Source organism: Fusarium falciforme, chromosome 10 (assembly GCF_026873545.1).
Source record: "Fusarium falciforme chromosome 10, complete sequence".
Lineage (NCBI taxonomy): Eukaryota > Fungi > Ascomycota > Sordariomycetes > Hypocreales > Nectriaceae > Fusarium > Fusarium falciforme.
Genome location: NC_070553.1, coordinates 2,073,377 through 2,100,119, shown reverse-complemented (window position 1 = coordinate 2,100,119; position 26,743 = coordinate 2,073,377). Strand labels below are relative to the sequence as shown.

The 26,743-nt window shown below is 52.1% G+C and overlaps 8 protein-coding genes across 8 annotated transcripts; 3 read left to right on the top strand and 5 right to left on the bottom strand.

The window, feature by feature from the left end:
* Positions 1–797: 797 nt before the first annotated feature.
* NCS54_01256000 (Hypothetical protein) lies at positions 798–1,076 on the bottom strand (the record flags this gene model as incomplete). Its single annotated transcript, XM_053157788.1, has 1 exon — positions 798–1,076. The coding sequence occupies one exon, from the start codon at positions 1,074–1,076 to the stop codon at positions 798–800; it is 279 nt and encodes a 92-aa protein (XP_053013763.1).
* Positions 1,077–9,549: 8,473 nt separating this feature from the next.
* Positions 9,550–10,221, top strand: NCS54_01255900 (Hypothetical protein; the record flags this gene model as incomplete). The annotated part of the gene is made up of 1 exon (XM_053157787.1): positions 9,550–10,221. The coding sequence occupies exon 1, from the start codon at positions 9,715–9,717 to the stop codon at positions 10,219–10,221; it is 507 nt and encodes a 168-aa protein (XP_053013762.1). The 5' UTR covers positions 9,550–9,714.
* A 19-nt stretch (positions 10,222–10,240) lies between these two features.
* NCS54_01255800 (Hypothetical protein) lies at positions 10,241–11,246 on the bottom strand (the record flags this gene model as incomplete). The annotated part of the gene is made up of 2 exons (XM_053157786.1): positions 10,241–10,835; positions 10,882–11,246. 2 exons carry the CDS (start codon positions 11,244–11,246, stop codon positions 10,241–10,243), a joined length of 960 nt encoding a protein of 319 aa, XP_053013761.1.
* Positions 11,247–12,657: 1,411 nt separating this feature from the next.
* On the bottom strand, positions 12,658–13,594 carry NCS54_01255700 (Hypothetical protein; the record flags this gene model as incomplete). The annotated part of the gene is made up of 2 exons (XM_053157785.1): positions 12,658–13,505; positions 13,555–13,594. The coding sequence occupies 2 exons, from the start codon at positions 13,592–13,594 to the stop codon at positions 12,658–12,660; spliced, it is 888 nt and encodes a 295-aa protein (XP_053013760.1).
* A 371-nt stretch (positions 13,595–13,965) lies between these two features.
* NCS54_01255600 (Proline--tRNA ligase) lies at positions 13,966–18,503 on the top strand (the record flags this gene model as incomplete). Its single annotated transcript, XM_053157784.1, has 11 exons — positions 13,966–13,968; positions 14,022–14,350; positions 14,399–15,601; positions 16,193–16,257; positions 16,305–16,412; positions 16,462–17,030; positions 17,084–17,208; positions 17,277–17,425; positions 17,477–17,652; positions 17,703–17,886; positions 17,941–18,503. The coding sequence occupies 11 exons, from the start codon at positions 13,966–13,968 to the stop codon at positions 18,501–18,503; spliced, it is 3,474 nt and encodes a 1,157-aa protein (XP_053013759.1).
* A 654-nt stretch (positions 18,504–19,157) lies between these two features.
* On the top strand, positions 19,158–20,629 carry NCS54_01255500 (Proline dehydrogenase; the record flags this gene model as incomplete). Its single annotated transcript, XM_053157783.1, has 2 exons — positions 19,158–19,756; positions 19,807–20,629. The coding sequence occupies 2 exons, from the start codon at positions 19,158–19,160 to the stop codon at positions 20,627–20,629; spliced, it is 1,422 nt and encodes a 473-aa protein (XP_053013758.1).
* A 451-nt stretch (positions 20,630–21,080) lies between these two features.
* Positions 21,081–23,013, bottom strand: NCS54_01255400 (Multifunctional fusion protein; the record flags this gene model as incomplete). The annotated part of the gene is made up of 4 exons (XM_053157782.1): positions 21,081–21,256; positions 21,308–22,275; positions 22,330–22,802; positions 22,861–23,013. 4 exons carry the CDS (start codon positions 23,011–23,013, stop codon positions 21,081–21,083), a joined length of 1,770 nt encoding a protein of 589 aa, XP_053013757.1.
* An 850-nt stretch (positions 23,014–23,863) lies between these two features.
* Positions 23,864–25,228, bottom strand: NCS54_01255300 (DAO domain-containing protein; the record flags this gene model as incomplete). The annotated part of the gene is made up of 1 exon (XM_053157781.1): positions 23,864–25,228. One exon carries the CDS (start codon positions 25,226–25,228, stop codon positions 23,864–23,866), a length of 1,365 nt encoding a protein of 454 aa, XP_053013756.1.
* Positions 25,229–26,743: the final 1,515 nt, after the last annotated feature.

Here is a 26,743-nt window from a genome sequence, read left to right as displayed (position 1 = left end):
ATAGTATAACAAGAAACACAAGGTTTCTCTCCTGAGTAGAAGAAGCTCCTTGTGAGGGGTTGATTACCCAAGAGGCAGTGATGCTCCGCGGGGTTTCGTCCTTCCCAGCCCAGGCTGGCTGGCTGGCCATGTGCCATGGGTGGTAAGGGAGTTGCTGATCCGGGAGCTGACGAGGCCCTTGATCCCGGACATGCCGCGCCCAATCATGAGGGTTCGCCTGAAGCTCAGCCCAAGGCGGGCGCGCGCGTGTGCATCTCTCTCCCCTCCCCTGCGGCGCATCAAATGTGTTGCGCGCGCACACAGTCAATCCAGATAGGTGACCGGGTTTGTGACCCCAGTCATGTCCGGTTATACCCATTGTGTCGCGGGAAAAAAGAGGTTGGGTTTTTGTGTGTTGCTGCTCGGCGTCCATTTGCCGAATCCGTCCAGGGTGCAATTTGTGATTTGACCGATAGATGTAGCCATGTGCCTTGTTGCCATGTGTCGGGACCGAAGGACTGCCTAGAGCGATGGGGGTGGATGCCATTCATCATGGAGGATGACGGCTGGCGTTGAAGGGTTGCATGCGCGGCAACGTGTTGGTTGAGCTGGTATCCCTTGCGCCGACGGTGGGAAAGAGGGTGTTGGAGATGGAATTGCTGTTTTTGGCATCCGGTATCGCGTGTATTGGTGATGCCTCGAGATGTCATGTCGCAATTGTTCCCTCCACCTCAAGATCCATCATGATGATAAAAACGTATTCGAGTGTCCACTGTGAGTGAACCCGTTCAAGAGGATGGTGTTCCCCTTGGCGCCGTTTACTTGTATCCGACCATCTTTGCGCAGCGTTCGCAGTAGTAGAGGTTGTGGGCGATGCGGACCATGCCCATGGAGGAGAGGTCGTCGGTGCTGGTAGCCTCTACGGACCGGGCGCATCGCATGCAGCGGAGCACCTCGACCGAGGCGATGGGGAGCTGTACTGAGTCCATGCTGTGTCTGTAGCCGGTGGACGAGACGTCAGAGTCGGAGGAGGATGGTGTTGATGATGTTGAGCTGGAAGAACCAAAGTGGTGACTGGAAGGTCTGGAGGAGGACATGGCCGATGTATTATAGATATTTCGAAACTGACCAGGGGTGGAGGGCGGGTCAGGACCTTTTTGTCTTTCTTGGGTGGATGGGGATGTGCTGGCTTTGTGCTTCGCCTTGGGGGCAGGACGTGGTTTGGTTTGAGCGACGAACAAGGGTGGTGTGCCTTGGAAACTCTGGAGCCTTGAAAACAAAGAGAGGCACAAGAACGCAGGAGTCAAGGGGGGCGTGTGCGATTTCTCTCTCCGTTAACCGCGTAAATTGAGCAGGGCGAGCAACCAGCACGGTTCTGCAGGTGGCTGAGGCTTAGTCTGGTTGGTCGCAGCAAGGGGGGGGTCTCTCTGGCGGGCTGCTGGGCTGAAGGATGTTGTTTTGTTATTCTGGTTGCTTGCTTGGATCCGGGAAGATTGAAGGGTCCTTGGTTGGTGCGAGCTTCTTCTTGTTGATTCCTGAGGGAGACCGTCGTATTAAAAGTAAAAGGGTTGGTTGGTGGAGGGGAAGAAAAAGGCTCTGGACGTGATGGCGCTCTTGGGGCGGAATCAACTTTAATAAGGAACTTTTTTCGCTTTTCCTTTACGAGATGAACGGACGAGACGGGGAACTGGGCAAAAATAGCACCGTCTTGGCCTTGTTCGTTCGGTTTTTGGGGTGTGGCCGAGAGTCCAAGATACGGCGCTGGGCTGGCTACGTAGTCACCCAGCCCAGATCGACGATGGCTCACGGAGGTGTCGAGGAAGAGCGGCGCGCCGTGGAGTAATGATCGGCAGCGGGTCAATGTCTTGAACAGCTCAAGCAAGGTCCCATGGTCTGCTGTAAAAAAGGCACACACACACACACACGCCCCCCCTTCCGAGTCCAAGCCGGTGCTCCTCGGAGGGATGAACGAGCAGCATGTCACGGCATCATCCTCCGAACCAAAAGCAAAGTACGGAGTGAAGCAAGCGTATTCTCGGATCAATTGGCACGGCCAGAGATGGCTTTTCCTTCGCCCAGGTTGCATGCGTCCTTAGCTCAAGTCCTCCAAAGAGCTTGGGAGCTTCGTTCACTGGGGGCCTTGGAACTTGGCGGGCAGGGCGGGCTGCCGACTTCTCCACGGCCGTCTGGTTTTCTGGGGGGTGTGTGCCAATGCCCAAAGGGAGAAACGGAACGGGGAGGGGTGTGGAGGATGGGGACTTGGCCGATGCAACGTCAAGCTCTTGGGACCAGGCGAAGCCCGTCTTCTAAACCCCAACATTGGTCCGTCGCTCCGTAACCCTCGCTCTGGGCAAAGGGCTGGCGTTCCGTTTTGGCCAAGGGCCGCGTATTCGCCGTATGCGATCAACGGGGCTCAGACTTTACGGCGTATGTAACCTGGGGGGGATGAGATGGACGGCGAGGGAGGGAGAGTGGTGCCTGTAACACCATCCCTTGTGCTTTGCTGGCGTTTCCGATTTTACAAGACGTCTCCAATTTTCGCCCGCCCCCTTGTGAAGCTGTAAACCATGTCGTGTAGACGAAAAATGCAATTTGGCGTCGTCTTGTTGGCGCTTCTCATCTCGCTGGAACCATCCGCTTGTCTCGGATGCCTCTCACGGAACCAAAAGCTCACATTGCTGACGACGACGGAGCATGGATGGGTTGCTCACGCTCACAAGGCGGCAGCGAAACATGCATGTGCTGCTGCAATGGATGGCCTTGTCGTCGGGGATGGGGGATGCGACGGCAGCTGCTTCGATGCCGTGCTCCGAACTTTCCTATGTCCGTCTAGTCCGGACGGGCTCCTCGGCATGCGGATGCTTCCTGTCAGCGACCGGCACAAAGCTTAATGCTTCGCTTCGCTTCTTGGGTTCTTTTTGTTGTCACTTTGTTGCTCCGGTTCTGGTACTGTAGGTGCGGGCGGGATGTCCCTTGTTCAGCTAATCGCCGGGTGCTTCATGTTGCTCTGCCTCATCTTGATGATGTGTCCCGTGCTCAAACTTGACTTTGTCTTTTCGTCCGTGCTGCCCTCTGTATCACCTTTGTTTCTGTGGCTTGGACCCTGATGAGTTGTTCCCCTGTTGCTCTGGCAAGGTGACTCAAAGGTTCGCCTTGTCAAGCTTTCAAATCAAAGCAAAACCCCGGACAATTGTCCAGCCCAGCTAGGCACGCGCGCAAAGGGCCGACAGGGATAATTAAAAAAGAATCACCGAGCCGAGTCAGATTTGTCCAACCGGGATGCGTGTTGATGCGCTGTGAGGATAGGATGTCAAAGGACCGACATTTCGGCCTCTTTGGAGTTGAGTTTAGTTCGGCATTGACGCTTCAGCCGCCGGCCGGTAGACCTGCCCGGTCGCAATTCCCAGCCATGAGTGATGAATGAATCAAGGCGCTCGCGTCCAGCGGCAAGCAGATGCATACCCGAGGCGTGATGACGGCGGATCCTCTATGGGGTTTCTCTGCCCCGAGGACTTCCAGGCCTATCACAGGCCATTGCCAACAGACAAACACAAAAACGAGTAATTCTGCTACCGCGTTGGACGCCGTTTGTCCATTGGATTGACGATGCTTGCTATCTCCCTGCCGTCTTGTTCAACAGGGTCGGCAGAGCTTCTATTGGGTGCCCAAGACTAAATTGCCTGTTGCAAAGAGGACTCGGGGAACCCAACGAGGGAACCCATCGAATGGAGGTGCGTTTCAAGCGCTGTGGTCCTCACTTACAAGCCTCCATCCTTCAGATCCTGCACTCCAGACCAGAAGACTCCAGCATGTTCCACCGAGGAGCCCAGCTGGACGAACAAAGCCACCATGACGGCCATGCGATCCGAGCTCCAGGGGACCAAATGGACCAACAGGGGAACTGCCCGCGCCTTTCGACGGGGCGCCCTCGCCTGTGGATTGTGGATGGACGGTGTCCGGCCTCTCGGGTCAGCTCAATACTGCGACGCTGCTCATGGGATCCGAGACTGCTTCGATATTGCTGATGGTGATGATGTTGCTGATGTTCCTGCTGCATTGTGCTACCGGTGTTGCGCATGAGGTGCTACGCAGCGCATACCATGCCCAGGCACGTACCCGGCAGCCGCGATAACCTATTCGAAATGAAGCTGTCAGGAATCAAAGGTCCCATGCCCTTGCAAGATGAGGCCTGAACCGGTCAGTTGGGCTGCCTCTATACTTTTTTATCACATCACGCTCGGTTGCCCAAGCACAAATCCACGCCGGGTCTGGTGTTGACCGAGTCTGCTAGTCGATGCTCTGATGCCTGATCTCTGTTGTCTGCGGGCCATCATGGAAATTGCATGATACACGCACATCCCTTGGATCCCCCGGCCTCTTGGCTGGCTAGGCGTGACTCACATGACCCTTGGGCTCAAAGTGATTGCAGCTGGATGTGCCCCGCCCCGTTTATGCATTTTTACTCTTTTACTTCATATTCATATTCAACTAGGGCAAGGGCTGAACGGAGTCGGCGAACGGAGCCAGCTGAAACCCCAGGACGGACAGAGCAACCAAGCAAGGTCCTTCCGTTCCGGTGTTTGAGGTGCTGGCCCAGAGAGGCTTAGCGCCATCGGCCACTCCTGATGGCCTTGCCAATTTCCGATTCCAACACACATCGCAGAACCGGCAAAAAGCAAGTTTCGGTTTGTTACTGTCCCAGTCGGAGCTCTTCCAGACTGATCTAGCTGCTGCTGCTCCGTTTCAACGTCAAGTTGAAGTCAGTCAGTCTGTCCCTGATGCGCGTACGTACACGCGGTTTCACGAGGGGTCACCATTCCCTGTTTCAGTACCCGTCGTGGATCGTCTGTCTGACGTTTTCCGAATACCTTCCATCGAAGCATGACAACACCAAAATGACCAGATTCTTGCGTCTGATGCCATATGCAGAAGCCGGTTTTACTGAGCTGAGCATTGACAGTCCGGCAGACCCAAAGTTTATGATATGGTCTGTTACATTTTGCTAATCTCGATCCGTGATGGCTTCACTGCCCTTGATTGGACTGCTCTGGGTGCAACCGTGGTGCCAAGACCAGAGTGTCCGAGAGGTCCACGGACTTTTGTCTTGAAGTCGTCACCCATCCCGCCATTTAGACTGGAGCAGCATGGCTACGGGCTCAATGACATGGCCCGGAGCAAATCCCGACTTACACCGGCAGCACGCAAGCCCGTCGACCGTCTGCAGCCCATCACGTCCGATCGCAACGGCGCTTCGTCATCCCGGTCCGTCTCCCATCACGCCGTGAATGGGCACTTGCCCTGATTCCTGTCCTACTACCAAATGATGCAATCCTATATCATGGCTGCTGCACCGGTGCCAAGATCCCATCTTATCTCGACACCAGGCAGCGCCCATCACAGCCAATCCGGGTAATCAGGTTGACGTCGCTGGCACCCTCTCACTTACGCAACCCACGTGCCAGTTCTCCTTTCCTTCGCCTTGCCAGGTTGGAAATCCCTTTGATCAGCTGGCGCGAGAAAGGATCGCCGTACCCTTGGTCTAGGTTGGCGGGAGCGCTTGTGAGACCCGGTGTGTCGGCTGCTGGCTCAACACTCTACTTGGTGCTTGGTACCGATGAACAGGACGAGCGGTGGGGATCGTGGGAGGCGATTCTCCAGGGACAGGCCGGTCAATCAAAGGAAAACTGATGAACGATTGACGATGTGACAGGCCGGCCACTGTTTGATCTTCGTCTCATCCCAGAGACCCAGTATCGAGACAGTCTAGCTGGGTACACCACACGCTACGCCGTATCTCGATCCCCATCGTCGATGATCCCCCGTCCGTTGGTTTTGCTCCGTCTTTCTGCCTTGCGGACCGTTTTAAACTGGGTTTGCTGGGCTGAAAGGGATGCATCAAAAGACACAAAACGGCGCCCTGTTGGATTCCCACCCACAATTTCCCCATGTGCCCTTCAGACACCCCCTCACCGTCAATCAAATATCCATCACTGATCAAATCTCCCTTGGGTTGGCGATTCTCCCCTTTTTCGCTCAGAACCCTTCGTCCAGATCGATCTCGAACATGATTTCCGTGGGGTCTTCGTCAAGTGATGGATTCGGATCGAGATCAGCGCCATCGGCCGAGATCCCCTGCCAAACCTTCGATGGCCGTCCGTTATCTCTCCCGAGTCGCAGCACTTAATGATCCAATAGGTCGAGGGCCAGCATTAACTTTGCCACTCCGCGTCGCGTTGCGTTTCACATCCCCAGCAGTCTCACCATCCCGATTCCCACGGTCCCCACCCGAGCGTGCGTTTTCGATGACATTTCCTCAGGCACGCTGAAGAAGCCGTCGTGTCAAGTGCCTAGACGTGGAAATGGAAGCTTCATCATCCCGTCAAGGGATCGGGACGGGATGAGCAATGATCGGTGAACCCCTGAGCTGTCTGTCCAGAGGCTCGGACTGGACTGACCCCTCTCATCTTGTCTCGAGGCACTGCTTCTTTCGTGGAACCATGGCGTTTTGGCAAAGGCTACGGCGGAAGCGACGGAACCATTTACTGCCTCGGTGCTTTGTCAGACGAGCTGCTGGATGAGTCTTTTTGGTCATGCTCCTGCAGAAGAAGGCGTCCTCGGGGCCAATTTGCTCGCTGCTGACTGACAGTCTAGACCCTCAGCGACCGCTCCCTTGGCAGGTCCCCTATTTTACCTTTGGCCGGCGCCTGAAGCCGGGGGTGGGCCCCGAAATCTGAGCCTCGCCCGGGATTACGACGCCCAACTTCGGCAACGTCCACGCCGCGTTTGCCTTACGGTCCCTGACTCGTTCCGCCTTGGCTGCTGTCGCAGTTCTAGAACACGGGCACGGGGGGTTCAATTGTTTATTCGGCCCTGACAAAGCCACATTGCTACATGTGTAACGTTGGCTTACTGCTTACCAGACGTGGGGAGATTGGTAACATGGTGATGTGCGCTATGCGAGAGCTGCTCTCGCCCAGGCTTGCTTGGCTCGGTTCCTGAATGGACTTGATACGAGCTAGAACAACCGTCGACCCGCAAAAGTGCCCTTGGAAATGACTGTGCTCTGCAAGTCCAACAGCCTCATTATTCCAGAACGCCCTGCTAGCAGTCGGGTCCAAATTGTTGAAGCCTCGACCTGACGATCACCGCCACGTATTTGAGACTGGAAGAGTTTTTTCAAGCGGTGAGTCGGCTCCCTGGGCCTCAAGCGAGCCACGATCCGCCCGACCCTTGTGCTTACTGTCTTGCCTATATTGAAGTCAAAACTAATTATTCACGGCAGTCAAAAGAGCTTGACGGCACAGCTCCAAGCTCTGTTCGTGGGTGTATCTTCCTTACATGAGCTAACAAGGGTTGTATGACACGTTACTGCACTACTTGAAATAGCCATTGTTTGGGATATGAACGGTGAAGCTAGCTATCAACCTATCGAAGTTGATGAACAACTCGGCCGATACATTTGTGCACGCAATGCTTGGGTCTCGCTTTCGGGTCTCGAACCCTGTGGAAGAATCCGCTAATTCTGCAGGGTCCATTCGGCGTGCCTGGAACCGCCTGGTGCATTTCGATGGAGAGAATGCATATCGTTGTCGCCGGGCGCCTCTGCATCCGCATACCAACATGTCGGGTACTCGGGAATCAACAATCTCAAAGTGACAGGTGGATTGACCCTGGCCCGTTACCCGCCTTTGCATCGGTACCCAGATGCTTCGCCCTGTGAAAAAGCCGGTCTATCAGATCATACTCCGTATTCTGGGGGCAGCTGCGTATCGTATCGGCCACATCGATGCATTGGAAGCGAGGCTTGGCTCATTGATTTTCCGGTGGAAGCACACGCCTCTCAGCGGATAAAGGGACAACAGAAGGACAGCAAATACAATGCACGGCCGGTTGAGAGACTGTTGGGGTCGACGTGGTGTCCGGATGCAAAGTTGTTGGTCTGGCCCTGGAACTCGGTTTGATGACTGAAGGGTGCATCCAGACACACCCGTCGGTCGGAAAAGACGGGCTGGGCGTTTAAACAACGACGGCCGCCCTTGCCGGGCCACGAGGACTGCTGAACTACTGCATAATCAGCTCGGGCGGACCCCAGCTTGCGCGATATCACGAATTCGAGGGTTGTTGTGCGCTCTTCTCCGTTGCAACTCGCAGGTTGCCGTACTCGGCGGTCCAATGACAATGCAGTGGCGCTCTGCAGAACTCGGCGCTGCCTCTTCTGCTGTCGTCCACTCCCCTCCCGGTATGGCCAAGTCCGCAGCGCCCGGGCTGTGACTCCTCTGTTGCTGCAGTTGCGTTGCTGCTGGGCTGGACCCCCTGTCGCTCACTGGTTCATGTGGGAAAGTCTCGGGAATACCAAGACCGCACTCGCTCCGAGATTCCCGCGTTCCAGACCCCGTGGTTGCGTGTCCTCGTGCCCTGAGCCACAGTGCAGCGCATGTGTGCAAGTCAGCAACCCTTGGCAACGATACCCAACGCGTCGCTGCGCAGGACAGAGGGCCGGGCCCCTCTAGAGTCTTCTCTGCGACCTTTACGACGGAACCTTTTTGGACGGCGGTCTAGACCTTCTGGCGTAAGCCCCCAGACGGCGCTTCTTTTTTTTTATGGGACGGTGGCGCTCGGATACGGCGGGATCGGTATTTCGCAACGGTTTTCTTTTTTAAAAAGGACCGCTAGGTGGGTTATTTTGGGTACATTGGGTTTGTTCCTGGGGGTTCCTTGGGGGTCACGCTTGCAGGGAATGAGTGTTCGCCGAAGATGAAACAGAAACAATTTGGTGGCTGAAGGGGGAACGACGGGCGAGAACGGTCGATAAGAGTGAGTGAGTGTTGGTTGTTTGTCTGTCGGTCACGCGAAGGAAGGACGATGAAGCCATCTAGTTAGTGTTGACCACCACGGATGCCTTGTCTAGAGCGCCATTGGGGGTCGGGTCTGCATTCTTTATGTTGGCGCCGTGTGATCAGGTCGTTGAAGCTGCTCACCCTTGGTGTTTGGTGTTGTCGGGTAGGTTGCCGTTCTTGATACTGATGTTCACTAGCTTTACAGTTGATGTTTCAATGCTTTGGAGAAGTCTAGACTCATGTTACCTAGCTCCATGACAGGATGTGGTCGAGTCAGCAACTGTGCCTCGGAGGATGCCTCATCAGGTCTGGATTCAAGACGCTCCAAGGTCGTCGTCGTAGCTGTAAGTGGGTCTCATGCGGGATCGAAAGTGCACCAACGTGAACGAACATGCACCCCAGGAGCCGCAGGGCTTAGTACAGTTCGTGAGGTCGTCAAAGTGTTGTCGATCACTCGGGGGAGTGCCGATCATGGCTGAAATGGGTGGTGGCCATGAGCCTACCCTACAGGCAGATGAGACAACTTGCCGATTGCGGATTCTTCTTGTCAGGCTGAGAGGGCATGTTTTCCTTGTCGATTTAATGAATTAATTTTATTCTTATTTTTCTCCTGTGCTACCTTGATTGATGTGCTGTGCTGTTCAGTGTTTGTTAGGCATCGATATCACGACTTGGCGATCTTTACTGAACATGTGACCAGGCGGGGTAAATTGTATGCATCTGCCTGTGATGACTACAGACATCCGTGAGGATTAACTGGCTGTACCACGTTGGAGGCCTGCTCAGGAGAGCTTACGTCTCCGTTGTCATACCAGGCGTCATCATAACTCGAAGGCCTCAGGTCTCTTTAACACAAACGGGAGTTCTTCCTCAGGATCCAACTTCCTCAGGATCCATCATGAGCAAAGAAATCGACGACCTCATCGACACCATGTCTATGGCTTCCACGGTCGACGGGTGTCCCACCCCAACACACACATCCGCCACCGAGACGGGTATCGACAACCCTCTGCCGGTCGAGTCCGTCCCTAGCCCCGACGCAGTCTTTATCATCCGGCACCGCGACACGGGCAAAGTCATCACCCTCATCGACGGCGAGCTGCGCCTATGCGAGGGCTTCAGCGCCCGCGGGGGCTTTCACTGGCACTGCGTCGAAAAGGACCGGTGGCTAGGCTTCCGCAATTGCGTCTCCGGAACGTACATCGGGCATAATGAGAGGAAGCAGTTTATCGCTCGGGTCTCTCATCACAGACCGCACGAGTTCTTTACACTGCGGCCGCATCCACAAGGGGGCTATGAGCTTCTGATGAGGCACAACAATGAGCTCTGGAGTATGGATGTTGCAGCGGGATTACTGGTTGAGACCAAGGGCGAGGGGGCGCTGTGGGATTTTCTGAAGACTTGAGATGATGTATCGTGGTCTACTATGTGGTGCCGATCAGTTCTGATACGTATCCTCGGATGCCGCTTTTCTCTTCGTCCGTCAACGAGATGTCGAAATACTTTTCGAGGGCTTCTATCCTCTGTTCCTCAGTCTCGCATATGGTGATGACTTTTGTCTTGCCACCGAGGTTCTGCTTGACCACGCCGTTGACTAGCATCATCTTTCCATATATCTCCTGCTCCCACTTGTACTTTTCGTCCCTCTCTACCGGCCATCGAAGGAACTTGATAGTTAGGGCGTTGCGTCTCTGATGGCTGTCGGGATGCGTGTTGATCCACCAGTTGACAACACCCCAGTCCAGCGCGTAGAACTCGATACCCGGGAAAGAGTAGAATGAGTTCCATTCCTTGTCGACGCTGTTTCGATATTGATAGATCCAGAGCTTTGTTTCCTCTGTTCGGTGTACTTGATGGGGGATCCAGTCCTTTACGAGGCGAATTTGCTGGGTTCCTAGGTTCTCGTGGACTAGACCATCGATGAGTGGCATGGGCATAGTTGCACCGTCACCGCCGAAAGCAACATCGGAGTGATATTTACTTCCGTCAGGGAAGGTAACAATATTGACGATATGGTTCCTCATGACTGGTTAGGATAATAGCTGGCTGAACAGGGCTGACTTACCAGCCGGGATAGTCTCCCTGTGGGACACCCTCAAGTCTACCCCGTGTCCGAACACCGGCCGTATACGCATCGAAGCCGACGGCCCGAAGAATATGGTTGTAGAGAATAGCAATCTCCATGCAGAATCCCCCTCGGCCGCGGTTGTCGGTCACCATCTTCCGGAATAGATGCTGCGGATCCAAGTCGATTTCATGAGCGGCATTGTAGTGAAGAGACAGGTTCTCGTAGGGAAGTGTTGATAGGGTGTGAATATGTAAAGCTTTCAAGAGTTGCGAGGAAGGTTCCGGGTCCTGACGTAGTGCTTGGGGCAAGTCGATGTGGCTGAAGAACTGCTGGAGCTGCTCTTGACTGTACGCGGAAGCCATTTTCCCTAATATGTAGTTGTTGTCTAGTTGTAATTTCCCGAAACTCTATGCAAACTGTTCCAGAGTGCCTCAACGGCTTTTTGGAGTTGAGACTGGATGTGAGTCATTTCAGCCCGACTTGTCGACTCATCTTGGCAGCTAGCATGTCGTGATTTTAGCCGAATATTGCGAGCTGCCGTAGGCATTTGGACCTTGTCCTGGGAAAAAGCCCAGGTTTCTGACTTTTATGGAAGCATGAGTGCCTTGCAAACTGAGTTCATAGAAGTCTAACACAGCGATGAGAAATAAAATAAATGCAGCGGAAACGGATGACCGACGCGGATGACTCTAGAATGGAGGTATAGACTTGTTTTCCGGTGCGAACACCCATGTATATGTGTATCGAGGCAAGCAAATATCGGAATGGCCTCGAGTCAGAGAAATACAAGAGGCTGGGGGATTGTTCTTTGGCTATGTGGTATTTATCTAGGAGTCGGCCATGGGACAACTAAGCAGGTATCAGTGTGATTAATTAATTAGACACCACCTGCAGCAATTTCGGTCAAAAATCACGGGGACTTCTATGCTTTTCGAGGCTATTTGGCTTTATAAACTTAAAGGGCGTGTAGTTGAAGCGTGTCTAGTGCCCTGGATACCAACACGTTATGGTGGCCCAGGTAACTGATGACTTAGCATACGGTTATGGAGTGCGAGAATGAAGAAGTAAGCGTCTTAGTAGACTTATTATATGGAAAATGAACCTAGTAGGCACCCTCATTGGCAACCGAAGCCTTCCAAGACTGGCGAGAGCACTGGGCTTGAAAGTTGTGAACGAGATCTACGGTTAGCTAGATATAAGACCGACAAGGGTACACCCAGAAAACAATTTAAATGCTGTGAAGACCGGCCGTGACTATTGTGGACCATACGGCGGCCAGTTCTAGGAAGAGTAGATAGAGAGGCCACTAGCATTTTGCTAAAGGGAGGCTACTGTATTATTGTCTAACCGCACTGCTGGACTGCATGAAACGAGGAGGATAAAAATCGAGACCTCTTAACCCAGAATCAGACCCAAACGCCCTTGTGGCGTCGTCTCTGTGGCGGATAGCATCCGAAGGGGCACCAGTTGGGTGTGCCCCGGCTGTTTGCCGAGCAAGAACAACATTGTTATAGCGCAGCGGGGAGACAGGTTGCAAATAATTGGAGAGTATGTTCGTATCTCGGAGATGCACAGCTTGAATCGTTTCATGTAATATTTCATTCTTTGGACCCCAGATACGTCTGCTTTACTCTGAGATAGGTGAACGGGGGCAGATGCCAGGAACTCCTAAACTTATGAAGTATGGAAGATATTGAGAGTATATGCGTGCAGAATCCTTGCAGAAGAGGTGATATAAAAGACTAAGCTATCAACTCATACAGAAGCAGGGTATTATTTGGATTCTCCCTTGGACTTGAGACTGTCTAAATGCTGTACCCCATCCATCAATGCTTGTGCAAATGCCACCCGAGCCCCAGCCTTTTCTACAGTCATCAGGGTTTGAATGGTGCATCCTCGAGGAGACGAGATGCTCTCTCTCATGAGCGCGGGATGAGCACCGTTTGACAGCAATGACGAAAGACCAGAGACGCCATTTGCAACAAGTTCCAGCGCATCCTGGCGTCGCAGACCTTGGACAACAGAACCGTCCAAAAGGCCGTCTAGAGGGATGGATAGTGTTGCCAGGCAGGCTGTTGTCAATACGGTGCCTAGGTTGACAAGATGTGTGGGAAGCCACTTGACATTGCCGACGAGACCAAATATTCGTTCTACCATAGCCGAATGCTTCGATGACAGAGGAGGTTCTGTCTGCTCCAGGATCGTGATGGACTGGCGGTAACGGGCAGCGATGTTTGGGATCGCCCGGGCAATAGGCGGCGCCTCTCCGTTACCGGCAGTAATAACGTCTCTGATCTGCTGGCAATCCATACCGGCCAACATGCTGATGATGAGTTTGGCCTCAAGAGCTTGTCGCATTCCTGGAGCTTGGAGAACTTCAGCAGCCATGAATGGCTTGAAGCCAAGGATGACGACGTCTGCTTGCTCCACCGCCGCCTTGTTGTTGGCATGGAATATGTCGACCAGGAAAGAAGATGAAGGGAGCTCTTTATGGAGAGACTGAGCTGATGCTTCAGTCTTGGTGCATAAAATGAAGCGAGACACGAGGGGAGTGGACTCATTGGTGTCTGGCCGGCCAAGAGCATCTAGCAAACCGACGAGGAGGGCTCGGCCCATGTTTCCTGTAACGTGTTAGGGGGTGCCAAGGCTTTGTAGGTATGAATTAATTACCACAGCCTAGAAAAGCTAGAGTAATGCCTTTGTCTTGCATGCTGGGCAGGAGAGTTGAATGGTAAGCGAGAGGACACAACAAGACGGCTAGGGAGACCAGAGACTTCTATTTGATTCTGGAAGAGAAAAATATTCTAATTCTTAGAATAAAAGAAGGCATAGCGTCAAGATAACGACTGAGTCGGACTGGACGGGCCCTGAGACTGGTGGCTTTCACCTTGCTCGGCACTTTGCCGACGGGTAGACATCCGTCGGCTCCTCGACCCTCCACACCGGCTTAGGCACATAGCACCGGCAGACTTTGCTTTTCAGGAGACTCATTGCAAATACCTGCTATGAAAGTGCAGACTCCTCCCCTCTTATCTGCTCCCACTCCATCATTGTTCGCCAACAACCGTCAACTGAAACATCATGGTATGTGGTATCTTCCAGACTACGCTGATACCAATACCAATCTATTATTCTAGGCTCCTCAACCCTCCACGGCAGTCGATAGGAAATCAGACGAACTCATCGGCATTACTGTCTCCAAAACCGAAAACTTCCCACAATGGTACCAAGAAGTTGTCATCAAGGCTGAAATGGTCGAGTACTATGGAGAAGTGGCCGGCCTCTTTGTCCTTCGCCCCATGACTATGTTTATCTGGAGCGAGATGCGCAAATGGTTCCAGAAACATCTGGACGAGATGGGTATCGGGGAAGCGAGCTTTCCTCTCTTTCTTTCGTCCAAGTCACTCGCGAAAGAACAAGACCATATCGAAGGGTTTGCTCCTGAACTTGCCTGGGTCACCAAGGCGTAAGTGCTCAGTGCTGAAGTAGTAACTTGTGCTGACTTGTCTCACAGCGGCGAAAAGAATCTCGATGTGCCCGTGGCCATTCGACCGACGTCCGAAGCGATCATGTATCCCTACTACAGCAAGTGGATCCGAAGTCATCGAGATCTCCCCCTGAGACTGAACCAGTGGAATTCTGTTGTTCGGTGGGAAACCAAACAGACCACGCCGTTTCTGCGGACAAGGGAGTTTCTTTGGCAAGAGGGCCACACGGCTCACCTGACAGAGGAAGAAGCCGGGAAAGAGGTCCTTGAGATCTTGGAGCTGTACGCAAAGATCTATGAAGATTTGCTCGCGGTGCCTGTTGTCCGAGGTCGTAAGACTGAAAACGAGCGGTTTGCGGGCGGTTACTATACCATGACGCTCGAGGGGTATATCCCATCGAACGGGCGTGGAATACAAGGTGCAACTTCGCATTGTCTTGGTCAGAATTTCAGCAAAATGTTTGACATTGCTGTTCAAGATCCAGCGGGCGAGGGACACGTTCACGTGTGGCAGAACTCGTGGGCATTTTCTACACGCGTCATCGGCGTTATGGTCATGATCCATGGCGATGACAAGGGCTTAGTGCTGCCGCCGCGTGTGGCCAAGATACAGGTTGTCATTGTCCCTGTTGGGATTAGCAAGAAGACGACGGCCGAGGAGAAGGATCAGCTGTTGGACCAAGCGGACGAGATACGGGCGACGTTGAAGAAGGATGCCCATTTGCGGGTAGATGTTGACGCGCGAGAGGGGTATACGCCTGCGTGGAAGTTTAACGATTGGGAACTTAAAGGAGTTCCGCTGAGGTTGGAATTCGGGCCTAAAGATGCTATGAAGGGCGTGGTGAGTTATACACAGAGGTACAACAACGAAAAGGGAACGATTCCGATCACCGAAATTACGACCACGGTTCCCAAGATGTTGGAGGAGATACAGAAGGGCATGTACAGCCGGGCTGATGCTACGTTCAAAGAGCACCGACGAGTTGTTACGGCCTGGGACGATGTGATGGGGGCTTTGGATAATAAGGATCTGGTGTTGATCCCGTTTTGTCTGGATGGGAAATGTGAGGATCAGATCAAGGAGTTGACTACAAAGGTTGAGGAGGAGCAGGGTGCGCCTTCGATGGGGATGAAGAGCCTGTGCATCCCGTTCGAGCAGCCTAGTGCTCTCGAAGAGGGGACCAAGTGCTTGAACCCCGAGTGCGAGAAGCTGGCAAAGCAGTGGACAATGTTTGGGAGGAGCTATTGATGGGACAAAGCAGCTAAGCTTTGAGTGAGAGTTGAACTATTCTCCCGTCGATGCTTAGCTTGACACCATGACTCGAAGAAGTTACGATAATAGTGAGAGCCACAATGATGCCATTGGACAAGCTGTAGTGGATTCTCAAGGTCGGCAAAATGGACTATTTATCTTCCGTCGGCAACGGTTCCCGAACGGATACTGGCCTATCCCATCATTGATAGGATCCCCTCTTTACATTGGACCCTCAGCGACTGTATTTGACCTTGATCCGCCAGCTGAGCAAGCCGCTGTAACCGCAAGACATGCCTCCTAATGCCTCGATGCATCATTCTCGCTCATCCCACGCGTAAGCAAATAATCTCCCACGGCTACTGGATTGAATTAAATAGGTACTTAAACCACGCACAGTTGCGAAAACTGTCGACGTCGCAAAGTAAAGTGTTCTGGGAAGCAGCCATGCCCTACATGTACTCGCCTGGGGCTTGAGTGCACGTTTGGAAACATTACCCGGCGTGGATATTCCGAGCTGTGAGTTTGAGATTGTGTTTGTTGGGTGCTGTGAATTGACTGTTGATTAGGTACGTGCAGAAGCTCCTTGATAAGATAAAGAGCCAAGAGGAGCAGCTCAAGGAACGAGCCGGGTGTGGGTTTCTCTGTTGAAGAACGCGGTTTCATGCTTATCGGTTATAGCGAGGTCTACTGTAGACCCAAGTTCAGAGCTGAGTCCCGGTAATGGCGATGTTGTCTCTGATGCAGGTTCCGAGCAGAATCAGTTGGACGAGCTGCCCTTGAGTCCAGGTATGAACATCCCAATCGGTATTGCATTATCTCTCTCTGACTCGAGTAGCTACGGAGCTCGCATCTGGGCCAGCCTTTGAATCAAGGGTGCGGTCAATATTGCGGGATCACGTCGACAACAACAGCCTCAATCTCCAAACATCTCCCGAAAGCTCTGCATTCGTCTCTTCAGCCATCGAAGAAGAGCCTCATGACCATTGGAGGAATGCACTCACGCTAGTCGACGGTATTCCCTCACCAACTCTGTTGTCCAAGCAAGAATCTCGTCGACTGTTTGAGAGGTTCTCCTCACTGATGGGCATCAATCAGCACTTTCTCGACCCGAGAACATTTTCAGATTCCATGGATTTGCTCTATCAGAATGAAACCTCGCGCATAAGGCAGATGCAGACAATGTGGTACACCGAGTACCTTCTAGTAATGGCCATGGGCATGCTCATCGGCTCACCCAGCGAAGGATCAGCAAACCCTCCTGGGAATTCGTTCTTTGCTGAGGCGATTCATCGACTTCCGCCGATGCACAAGCTGGGCTCTCACGGGATTTTGTCTGTTGAGATTTTGTGCTTGGCTAGTCTTTATCTACAATGGTGCGATCGTAAATACGACGCGTACCTCTATGTAAGGCCCCAGGAAATCTTCTTGATCTTACTGAACCTGACATGTGGGATTAGATCGGTAGTGCCGTCCGTCTTGCCATCGCCTTGGGCTGTTCTCTGCCTCACGACGAGCAACAAGGACTCTCTTCAGAGATCACCCACCGTGTGAGAGTATGGTGGACAGCATATATGCTGGACCGGTGAGTAGAAAAATCTGAAAAAAAAAGAAAAAAAAAAAGGTAATATTCGCTAATATTGTGACTTAAAGCCGTCTTTCGGCAGGCCTTGGTCTTCCAACAGGGACTGATGACCGTCAACTCCGGTCAGAGATGCCTCGCCCAGCTGCCGGCTTCCAAAACCCTCTGCCCATGATCATCAACATCAAGATAGCGCAAGTGACGGGCAAGATCACCACATGTAAGATGATTAATCGTGATTACTTGCAATGCTTGACTGACATTGATCTAGCTTTCTACGGCAATGCTGCTCTCACACGCACTGAGCTCGTGAAAAAGATACAAGAGACGCTACAGACTTTACATGATATAGGACGCTCAATACCGAGTGCCCTGTCTATAGATTTTACTGATTCTTCGTCAACAATTGCGAGAACAAGCGCATCTTTGTACCTGATGCTATTCCTGGTATGTCTGCTTAACAAGGGCCTCGATCCTCATCTAATTTGTGCTTCTAGGCCATCATACTGTGCATCCGACCAATATTACTCCAGAGAGTCAAGGAGAAGGTGCAGGCATCAAAAGATAATAGTTCACGGGCACCCGTATCTCCAGCTATAAGCCGTCTGTGTCAGACATGTCAAGAGGCCGCCATCAAGACGATCCGGATACTCTCCGCCCTACGCGAGGATAAAAGTATTGGTGGGTTCAAATTCAACACATGCCGTGAACTATTCATTGTTGACTTATGCTTAGCGTTGTTTGGCTACTTCGATCTCGATGCTACCTTTTCGGCGGCGTTTGTGCTGACCATGATGGGCTTCGTCGAGGGAGACCTCCAAGAACCACCCGAAGGTCTCAAACAAGCGGCAGAGATTCTCAAGTACTTGTCCAACGCCGGAAATTCAGCAGCTCAGCGACGCTTGAACGATCTGAAGCAGTTCTGCCTTCACGTCTGGTCACCGACCAACATGACAGACGACTGGTCCTGGCTCAAGGAGGGAAGCGTATCCAGTCTCGATAATTCACCCGCAAACCGCCAGAACTTTTCCGGAGATGGCGGTGGCAACCCAAACTTGCAAGCGGACGCCATGACGACCTGGGGACCGGCCGCGTGGATATCGTGGCAGTCTACGGCGACGGGTGGCGAGGACGCGGTGCATCTTGACTTTAGCGCGTCTGAGAACTTTCAGATGGATCTGAGTCATGAGGCTGGTGACATTTACTCTAGTTTCAACGATCCGACGCTGCCGTTGACGGGTGTGGATGATGTGGATTGGGCAGAGGTTGGCAAGATGTTTCACATGAGGAATATTTAGACGTGGCTTTGGAATGAAGCTATTTGTTTGAAGGAAAAGCGTCGTGTAGCTGCAAGATTTACGATGTTAATGATATAGGCACAATATGATGCTGCTCGAGAGTTGGCTTTGGCTCATTCAATGCTGTTCTCTACTAATTCTCCGAGTTCACAAAACCATATTATCCATGAATTTTCACGCCTTGACGAACCCGGAGCGTTCTGTGTGTGAACCGAGTTCAACGATAACGATTCCGGATACTTGGCCACGGCTGGTCAGATTGCCGATCGGCAAGTGGCCGCGGATGGCTGGACTACCGTCGGGTAGTTGGCCCATGAACTGTAGCCTGACTCGTGAGCCCATCTCACTGGTCCATCTGGCACGGATGGCTTCCAGAACATGCATGACTGGATCACGGGAACGGGAACGACATGCACTCTTGTCAATGAAAGGGCGTTCTTGGTATCTCGGTCCCTTATCCGTACTTCGCCCTTATTCCTGTCGGCAAGCAACCGAAGGCTCTAACTCGGGGCTTCGCCGAACGATAATTGAGACATGCGCAGGGTTTCCCCGCGTTAGAGAGGGGTGTTTCTCAATGTTGGGTTCCTTCAAAACCCTGGTGCAGTTCGTGGGAAGCAATTGCCATTGCGAATAGTGATGACGCTGGGTTTCACCATGCCTTCCTTACGACACCGTGTATCTCTATTGTCTTCTACCTCACAACGATCTATTGCTTCCTTACGATCAACAGTGAGCTCTCAGAGGCGTAATGCTGCCAACAAAACCCCTGTCTCGGCAACGCCACTGCCACCCCCTCACTCTCTCTTACCAACGGGAATGCTTCTTAGGTCGTTGCTCATTGCAACTGTCTCGAGCCATCGTGCCCTTTTGACGCCATCACTTGCCATTCTGTCCTTATTTTCCAAACCTCGGTCCGCTCTTTTCAGCGTCGAAAAGAACCCGCTGCTACATGCAATCTTCAAGTCAACGCTGTACAAGCATTTCTGCGCCGGGGAGAATGTGGGAGAAGTCAAGACGACGATAAAAAATATCAAGGATATGGGATTTCGAGGTGTCATTCTCACTTATGCCCGTGAAGTTGTGGTCGACTCTTCGACGGAGCAAGAAGTTGGCATAGGAGCTCTGGAGTACAAGGAGAAGGACGCGGCCGGGCTTGAGAAAGAAGTTGCATTTGACGAAGGCATTAAGGCATGGCGATATGGTGTGCTGGAGACTGCTTCGATGCTTGGAGAGGGTGACTTTCTAGCTCTCAAGTACGTGTAGAACCTATAATGTTCTAAACATCGACTGACAAACTTCTTAGATTCACTGGCGCTGGGGCTAAAGTCACTGAGGCATTGGCAGCCAGGAAACCTCTTCCAACTCAGATGCAAGATGCCCTTGACGCTGTTTGTGAGCAGGTCATCAAACGCAAGGCAAGCATCCTGGTCGACGCCGAACAGCAGTTTGTACAGCCTGGCATCGACGACGTTGCGCTGAGCCTCATGCGCACGTACAATCGAGAGCATGCAACAGTCTACAACACATATCAGGCCTATCTTAAGTCAACACCTTCAACCCTACTACGTCACTTGCACTTCGCCAAGGATCAAGGGTTCACTATTGGCGTCAAGTTGGTGAGAGGGGCGTACATGGCAACAGAACCGCGGCATATTATCAACGATACGAAGCAGCAGACAGATGATTCGTACGATTCAATTACCCAAGGTCTACTGGAGGGAAGGTATCAAGATCTGGAGCATGGTTCATCAGCTGGTTTCCCTCGACTCAACTTGTTTCTGGCAACCCACAACAAGCACAGCGCGCTCAACGCATACCAAGTGCAGCAGAAGCGCTCTGAAGAGGGACTGCCGTTGATCAAAGTGCAATATGGACAGCTGCTTGGTATGGCTGACGAGGTTAGCTGTACTTTGCTGCAGCTCGGTGAGAAGGCGGGCTATACGTCCCCGGAGGTGTACAAGTGCCTGAGCTGGGGAACGCTGGGTGATTGTATCTCGTACCTTCTTAGAAGGGCTGTAGAGAATCGGGATGCTGTCTCGAGGACAAAGACGGAATATTTTGCCGTGAGAAAAGAGGTTTGGAGGCGGCTGAAGAGCGCTCTCACGTTTGGAATCGCGAGTAGATAGTTGGCAATAAAGTTTTGCTACCTGTCATTGGCTTCACGCCCATTTCTATTATTTCCTTGCCCCTCCACTCCATCTGGATAAAACATTGAATGCGTAATGGAAAGGCTCTCGCATCTTGGTAACTGAGTTTTGCATGCCATGTTCAATTCCGGTTATCTGGCTGAAAATCGTCGCAACGCAACGTAACTATCGTTTGAAAGAGTCACGGTGAATCGCCGCATCTCTCATATATGACATGCCGGCATTGATCCTGGGAGCCTGTTGCTGCTTTAAGTGGAAGGAAAATGACTCTGGATCATCCTCTGTCATCTCATCGATATACCAGACAGGCATTCACAGGCACAAATGTGGAAACTATTCTCAGAGTGTTGCAACACCTGACTCGGCTATTGAGATCTATCTAAAAACCTTACCAAGTCTATCGTATCCCCATGTTTCGCTGCCGCCGAGTTTAAGACTCGTTGCTAGGATACAAGAATGTCTTTTGAGGGAAGAACTCCTCCTTGATCATCCTGGGGCTCGCAAATCGTCGCAGGGGATCAGAGCTACCGGCCTTGTCGTTTGTACCCGAGGAACGAGCACCACCGAAGGATTGTTGACCGATTAGGGCAGCGGTTGTCTTGCAGTCTGTGATTGAAAGTAGAGGTTAGCAATACGTAAACAGATATCTGGCAGAACTGATTAGGGGGAACTTGCTGATGTAAAAGTTACCGGCAGAGTAACGCAACGCATCTTCTGCCTCACGAATGGCTGCTCGGCTCTTGGCAAAGATGGCTCCGGTTAGGGCGAGACCACCTCCGGCCTCATCAACCTGCTTCAGAATGGAGCCCCATTGAGAATCGGGATAGACATAAACTGCAAATACGGGTCCAAAGATTTCTTCGTTGAAGAGTCTATGGTCTGGAGAGTCGACTTGATACACGGTTGGCTTCACAAAATAGCCAACAGAATCATCATAGGTACCGCCCACTAGTAGCTTCACTGATGGGTCGTTGTTGGCCGAGTCGATGATACCTTTGATCTTGTTGAAGGAGTGCTTGTGGATGACAGGCCCCATGAAAGCTTCAAGCTGCTTATCTGGGCTTCCAATGGTGATCTGTTCGACCTTGGATTTGATGCCTTTGAGGAATTCTTCCGCTCGCGACTGTGGGAGATAAACGCGGGAAGTAGCAGAACACTTTTGACCCTGATACTCAAAGGCGCCACGAACAGTGTGGTTCACAGCACTTTCAATGTCTGCCGAGGGATGGATAAGATGAAAGTTCTTTCCGCTGGTTTCTCCAACCACACGAGGAAAGTCCTTGTATCTTTCCTCCGCAATACCTTGTCCAATCTTGCCATAAATCGATCGAAAGACCTTTGACGAACCGACAAAGTTGATGCCTCCAAAGTCCTTGTGTTTCAGAACCACGTCTGTGATCTCTTCCGCATCGCCGGGGAGGAATTGGATAACGTTTGGTGGCAGGCCTGCTTCGAGGAGGATCTTGTACACGATGGCGCTGGCGTAGACGTTGTATTGGGAGGGCTTCCAGATGACAACGTTGCCCATCAGGGCTGGGCCTGAGATGAGGTTGCCGCCGATGGCAGTGAAGTTGAAGGGGGATACGGCGTAGACGAAGCCCTCGATGGGTCTCCAGTCCATTCGGCTGCGACAAGAGTTAGCAAGGGACAAGCTAAATGTCGTTAACTTCGGAGCATACCTCCACATGCCGTTGGTACCTCGCGTTGGCTGCTTCTCAAGCAATTCGGCAGCATAGTTGCAGTTGAGCCGGAAGAAGTCCGCCAGTTCCGCTGCAGCGTCAATTTCTCCTTGCCAGATATTCTTCCCTTGTCCCAACATAGTCGCAGCAACCAACTCATAACGGTATTCAGTCGTGGCTAGTTCGGCTGCCTTTTGGAAGATAGCTGCTCGATCGACAAAGGGCGTCTCCTCCCAGCTCCTCTTGGCCTTGAGTGCTGCCTCAATGGCCTCTGAGGTCTGCTGGCGGGATGCCATGGGATAATTTGTGAAGACGGTTCCATGCTCTGAGGGCATGACTTGGTCGAGTGACTTGGACGTGGCTTGGATGGTGCCATTGTAGAAGACGTCGGATCGAACGGGGAGTTGTGAGCGGAGCTTGGATAAGGCTTCTTCAAGCTTCTTGCGTTCAGGGGAGCCTTTCCTGTATTCTGGCTGTTGCCGATGCCAGCCAATGTTGTTGCCGGGAAATGTAGCTACCTTAGTCACTCACGTTGGGCTCGTTTCTGGGGTCAGGAAGTCTGAAAGGTGCTGTGACATCGGCTCTCCTCTGGACTGAAGTGCTGAACGGGGCGGCTCGGAGTCCACGAGGGAGTGTCCAGCCTGCACGGCTGACGCTCATTCCGAGAGCGTTGGTGATAGGCATTGTGAAGGATGAGTGATCAGTCCGGAAGACGCAATGGTCGTTGCATCTTGCTAAGAGCTTGAATCCATGACAGCCATTTATCTCCAATCGATACGACGTATCACTGACAGGCGGATACATGGGCGGAAGGGTGCCGAGAGTTAGTTGACGAAAGGGCCGGCAGTTTGCCGATGGCGCCCAGCCGACACACAACGACTTCTCCCCGCCCGGGCGATATCCGTTGGCAGTCCTTGTGACAATTCTAGTCTAGAGCCGGCGTTTTCAAAGCAAGTCTATCAGAGAGGGCGTATCAAACGCCACCGTCTTCCAAGACACAGAGACGGATGATAGCCGGGTCCTGCCCCTGGTGTCCAAGGTATTCACTTACCTATGGAGTATGGGGCGCTGCCATGGTGATAGTTCTCCATATCGAGAGTCAATCCCAACCAATAACATCCGGTATGGTGTAGTGGCTAACATTTCGCGCTCTCATAACCTGAGGGATAAAGTACCGCGGAGCCCAGGGTTCGATTCCCTGTACCGGAGAACATTTATTTTTGTCGTTGCGCTATCATTTTGCTGCTCTCATCAACTGTCTCGCGGTTGATGGTTCACGGATTTCTGGCCTGTGACCAACGGCTCATGAATTGTGTAGCTGCTGAGGTGCATCAAAGCCTTTCTTTCTATTAATAAGTCTTAGTTAAGCAATGGCTCCTTGAATGCATCTCTAATTGCAGGCGTCAAGTGATAGAGTACCTAATTGTTTTTGTAAATGACCAACGTGTGGATCAAGACCATTATTATCTATTTTAGACTATCTACTGTGTACGGTCTATAGGGCCTCATGCCAAAAAAAAAACAGAGCTGGCTATTACAGCTTGGGGGCTGAGGGAGGCTGAATATCCGACAACTCCAGTGTCTCTCCCAGCCGCCAGCTGACGCTTCCTCCCCAGTCGGCGTCACCTTGGCTGGCCTTGGGATCCTTCCACTTCCACCTAGCGGTGGACTGGTCGCCCTGTTCAAGAAGCTTCTTGACCCAAGACCCAAAGATGGGGAAGAACTTGAATCCGTGGCCAGAGTCACCGGTGAGCAAGACCAGTGACTCTGAGGTCTGAGAAACAAAATCGATGATAAAATCTGAATTCAGTGTATCGGCGAACCAGCATAGAGATTTTTTGACCAGAGGCCGATCCGCCAAATATGGGAGAGTCTCGGCGAGAAGCTTTCTCATCTTGACTTCATCATGCTCAGGGACAAACGCGCTGTCTTTGAGTGACTTGGGGGCATGAGAAAAACCAGTTTTTGGATCTGTGTTGATGTAACCACCGCCCATGGGGCAGATCTTGAGAAGATTTGTCTTGGGGTCCGGCTCAAAGTAGAAACCGAGATCCCTAGCATATGTGATGGGGATACCTCGAAGAGCAGAAACTTCTTGGTCGGATAGGTGGACGTGGGCGACAGACCAAGATTTGGCGACGACTTGGGTTCCAATCTCGGGTACCAGCTTGGTGGCGGCAGCTCCGACAGCCACGATGACCAAGTCTGCTGCGTGGAAACCACCGATACCAGTCTTGATGCCAGTTGCTCTTCTTCCATCGGGAGTCTTCTCGTACACAATCTCGGACACTACGCCTTGGGGACCGAGGAAGAACCTCACCCCGCGAGCCTGCGCCTCTCGGTAGGCAGCGGTCAAGGCAGCTCCGGAGTGTGCATATCCGTCGAAACTGTTAAAGTAACCGCTCCATCCTGGAAACGAACCAGTGTACTGCCAGAAGCGCTTCTGGATGTCGCCATCTTCACGGAAAGGAAGTACATGGTCCTTGAGCTGAGGATGGGCGTCGGCTGCTGCCCGGAAGCGACTCAAGGTTGCTGTAGCTTCCTCGGGTGCATTTCTGGAGACACAGTGAATGAATCCAGTTTGATGGAAGAAGGGGGCGTAGAAGGGCGTCTTCCAGGCGGAGATTGCTTGCTGGGTAACATGTGTGTCAACTTTTGCTAGATAGGGGAAATGGTAGATGGCACTTACAATGGTGAGCTCGGTCCAAAAGGGATCCTCATACTCTGCCCTGACGATCTTGTTGAGGTCGTTGGCTGCAGAGTAGCGAGGGGGGATCTGGTCGTCTTGCTCGTAGATCGAAATGTTGGTGTAGCCTGCCTCAGTCAAATGAAGCGCAGTCGAGAGGCCAAAGGCGCCGCCGCCGACGATAGCAATATTGCTAGACTTGGAGATTGTCATGGCGATATACAAAACACTCGAGTACAGGGTACATAGCTGAGGAAGCAGGCTGATTGTCGGGAGCGTCACTGATTGCTGTGATATAGAGCTGGGGCTGGCCAAGCTGGCGGATAAAATCCGAGCAGCTCGGATGGTAGCCGAGGCGATACAAGTGGTGATTGTTATTCTGCAGTACCTAGAATGGCAATAGTTGATGAAACGTTAAAGACGGGATAGGTCCCGAGAAGTATCGGCCGCGAAGCCGGGATTGTCTTGATGATGAATGGACTGAAAGACCATTTAGCTCAGCCCGAGTTGGCATCGGATACTTTCACCCGTCTCATATAAGTTGTTAGAGAGATAGCTCTGAAATCCTTTGGCTTTTGAAGCAAGGTTGGCAATAAAGTCGCGATAGTGGGCGTAGTCTCTCCCGTTGGCACTGAGTCAGGGCCCATCGCTTCCATTACTGGTACAGCGGGAGCCACTTTCATTCATGTTCAATATTAGGGCTAGACTAGATCAAGTTGGTTTGTCTGGTGCTCTAAGATGGTAGAAAATAGTTGAAGTTGAAGCCGACAGGCTCTGGGTTGGTGCTTTCAAGTGGAGCCGTTAAGGCAGATGCTTTATCAAGCAAGTCTCAAGTATTAGAGCTTTCTCTATTGAGTTGTAGCATGTATCTAAACTTCCAAACGTCTCGACTCTTTACCGCTGGCTAAAGTATCTATCTTGTCATCCTTGATGACCCTCTCTGACTACAGCGAGCGCTACTGTGCCCAACACGGAATCGTCTAGGGTATGACCACCTCGTGCTCCAACCTCCAAAACTCAAGATTCTAGAGTTGAAAAGGATTCGAGTTTCATCGCTAATGCGTCAATTGTTCGTCAGCGAGTATGTCAAAACCTCATTTCGTGAGGTCATTGTCGCTTAAACAACGACCAACATGCTGAGCCTCGCAGCCTGCTTCATTAGCTGCCAGCGGCATAAATCCCCACCCTATACCCCTCGCCGAGACCTTTTATCTTGAGTAGAGCTTCAATGGTGCATACTGGTAAGTGCGGCTGTGTCGAATTTCATATTTATTTAATGCTACGTTTATCCTTCCTGGTTCTTTGAAAGCAACTCTATCATGCCTTTCGACAATCACCACAACACCTCCTCTTACAAGCATCAACCTACAACAAAAAATGAGCTCAGGAACAATCTATCATAACCCCGTGGATGTAAGCAAATTCAATCCTGAAAGAAACAAGAAAACTAACCGACGTAGTACCCCAAAGTGGGAGAGAGCGTCATCTTCTCATCGCTCAACGGCATCTGGGTTACCACCAGTATTAGTTGTGCTTACTGCGAAGCTCGATCCCAAACACCTGGAGCCGGATCTAAGATGGTCCCTTTGCCCAATAATGCACATAGACTGCACTATCCTGGATGAGAGCTGCTCTTGTGTCCTGGAGGGTTGTACATAAAGTCCGTCACGGTGGGATTGTGGTGGGAGTGGTTTGGAAACAGCATTAGTATTTTATATACCTAGAGAC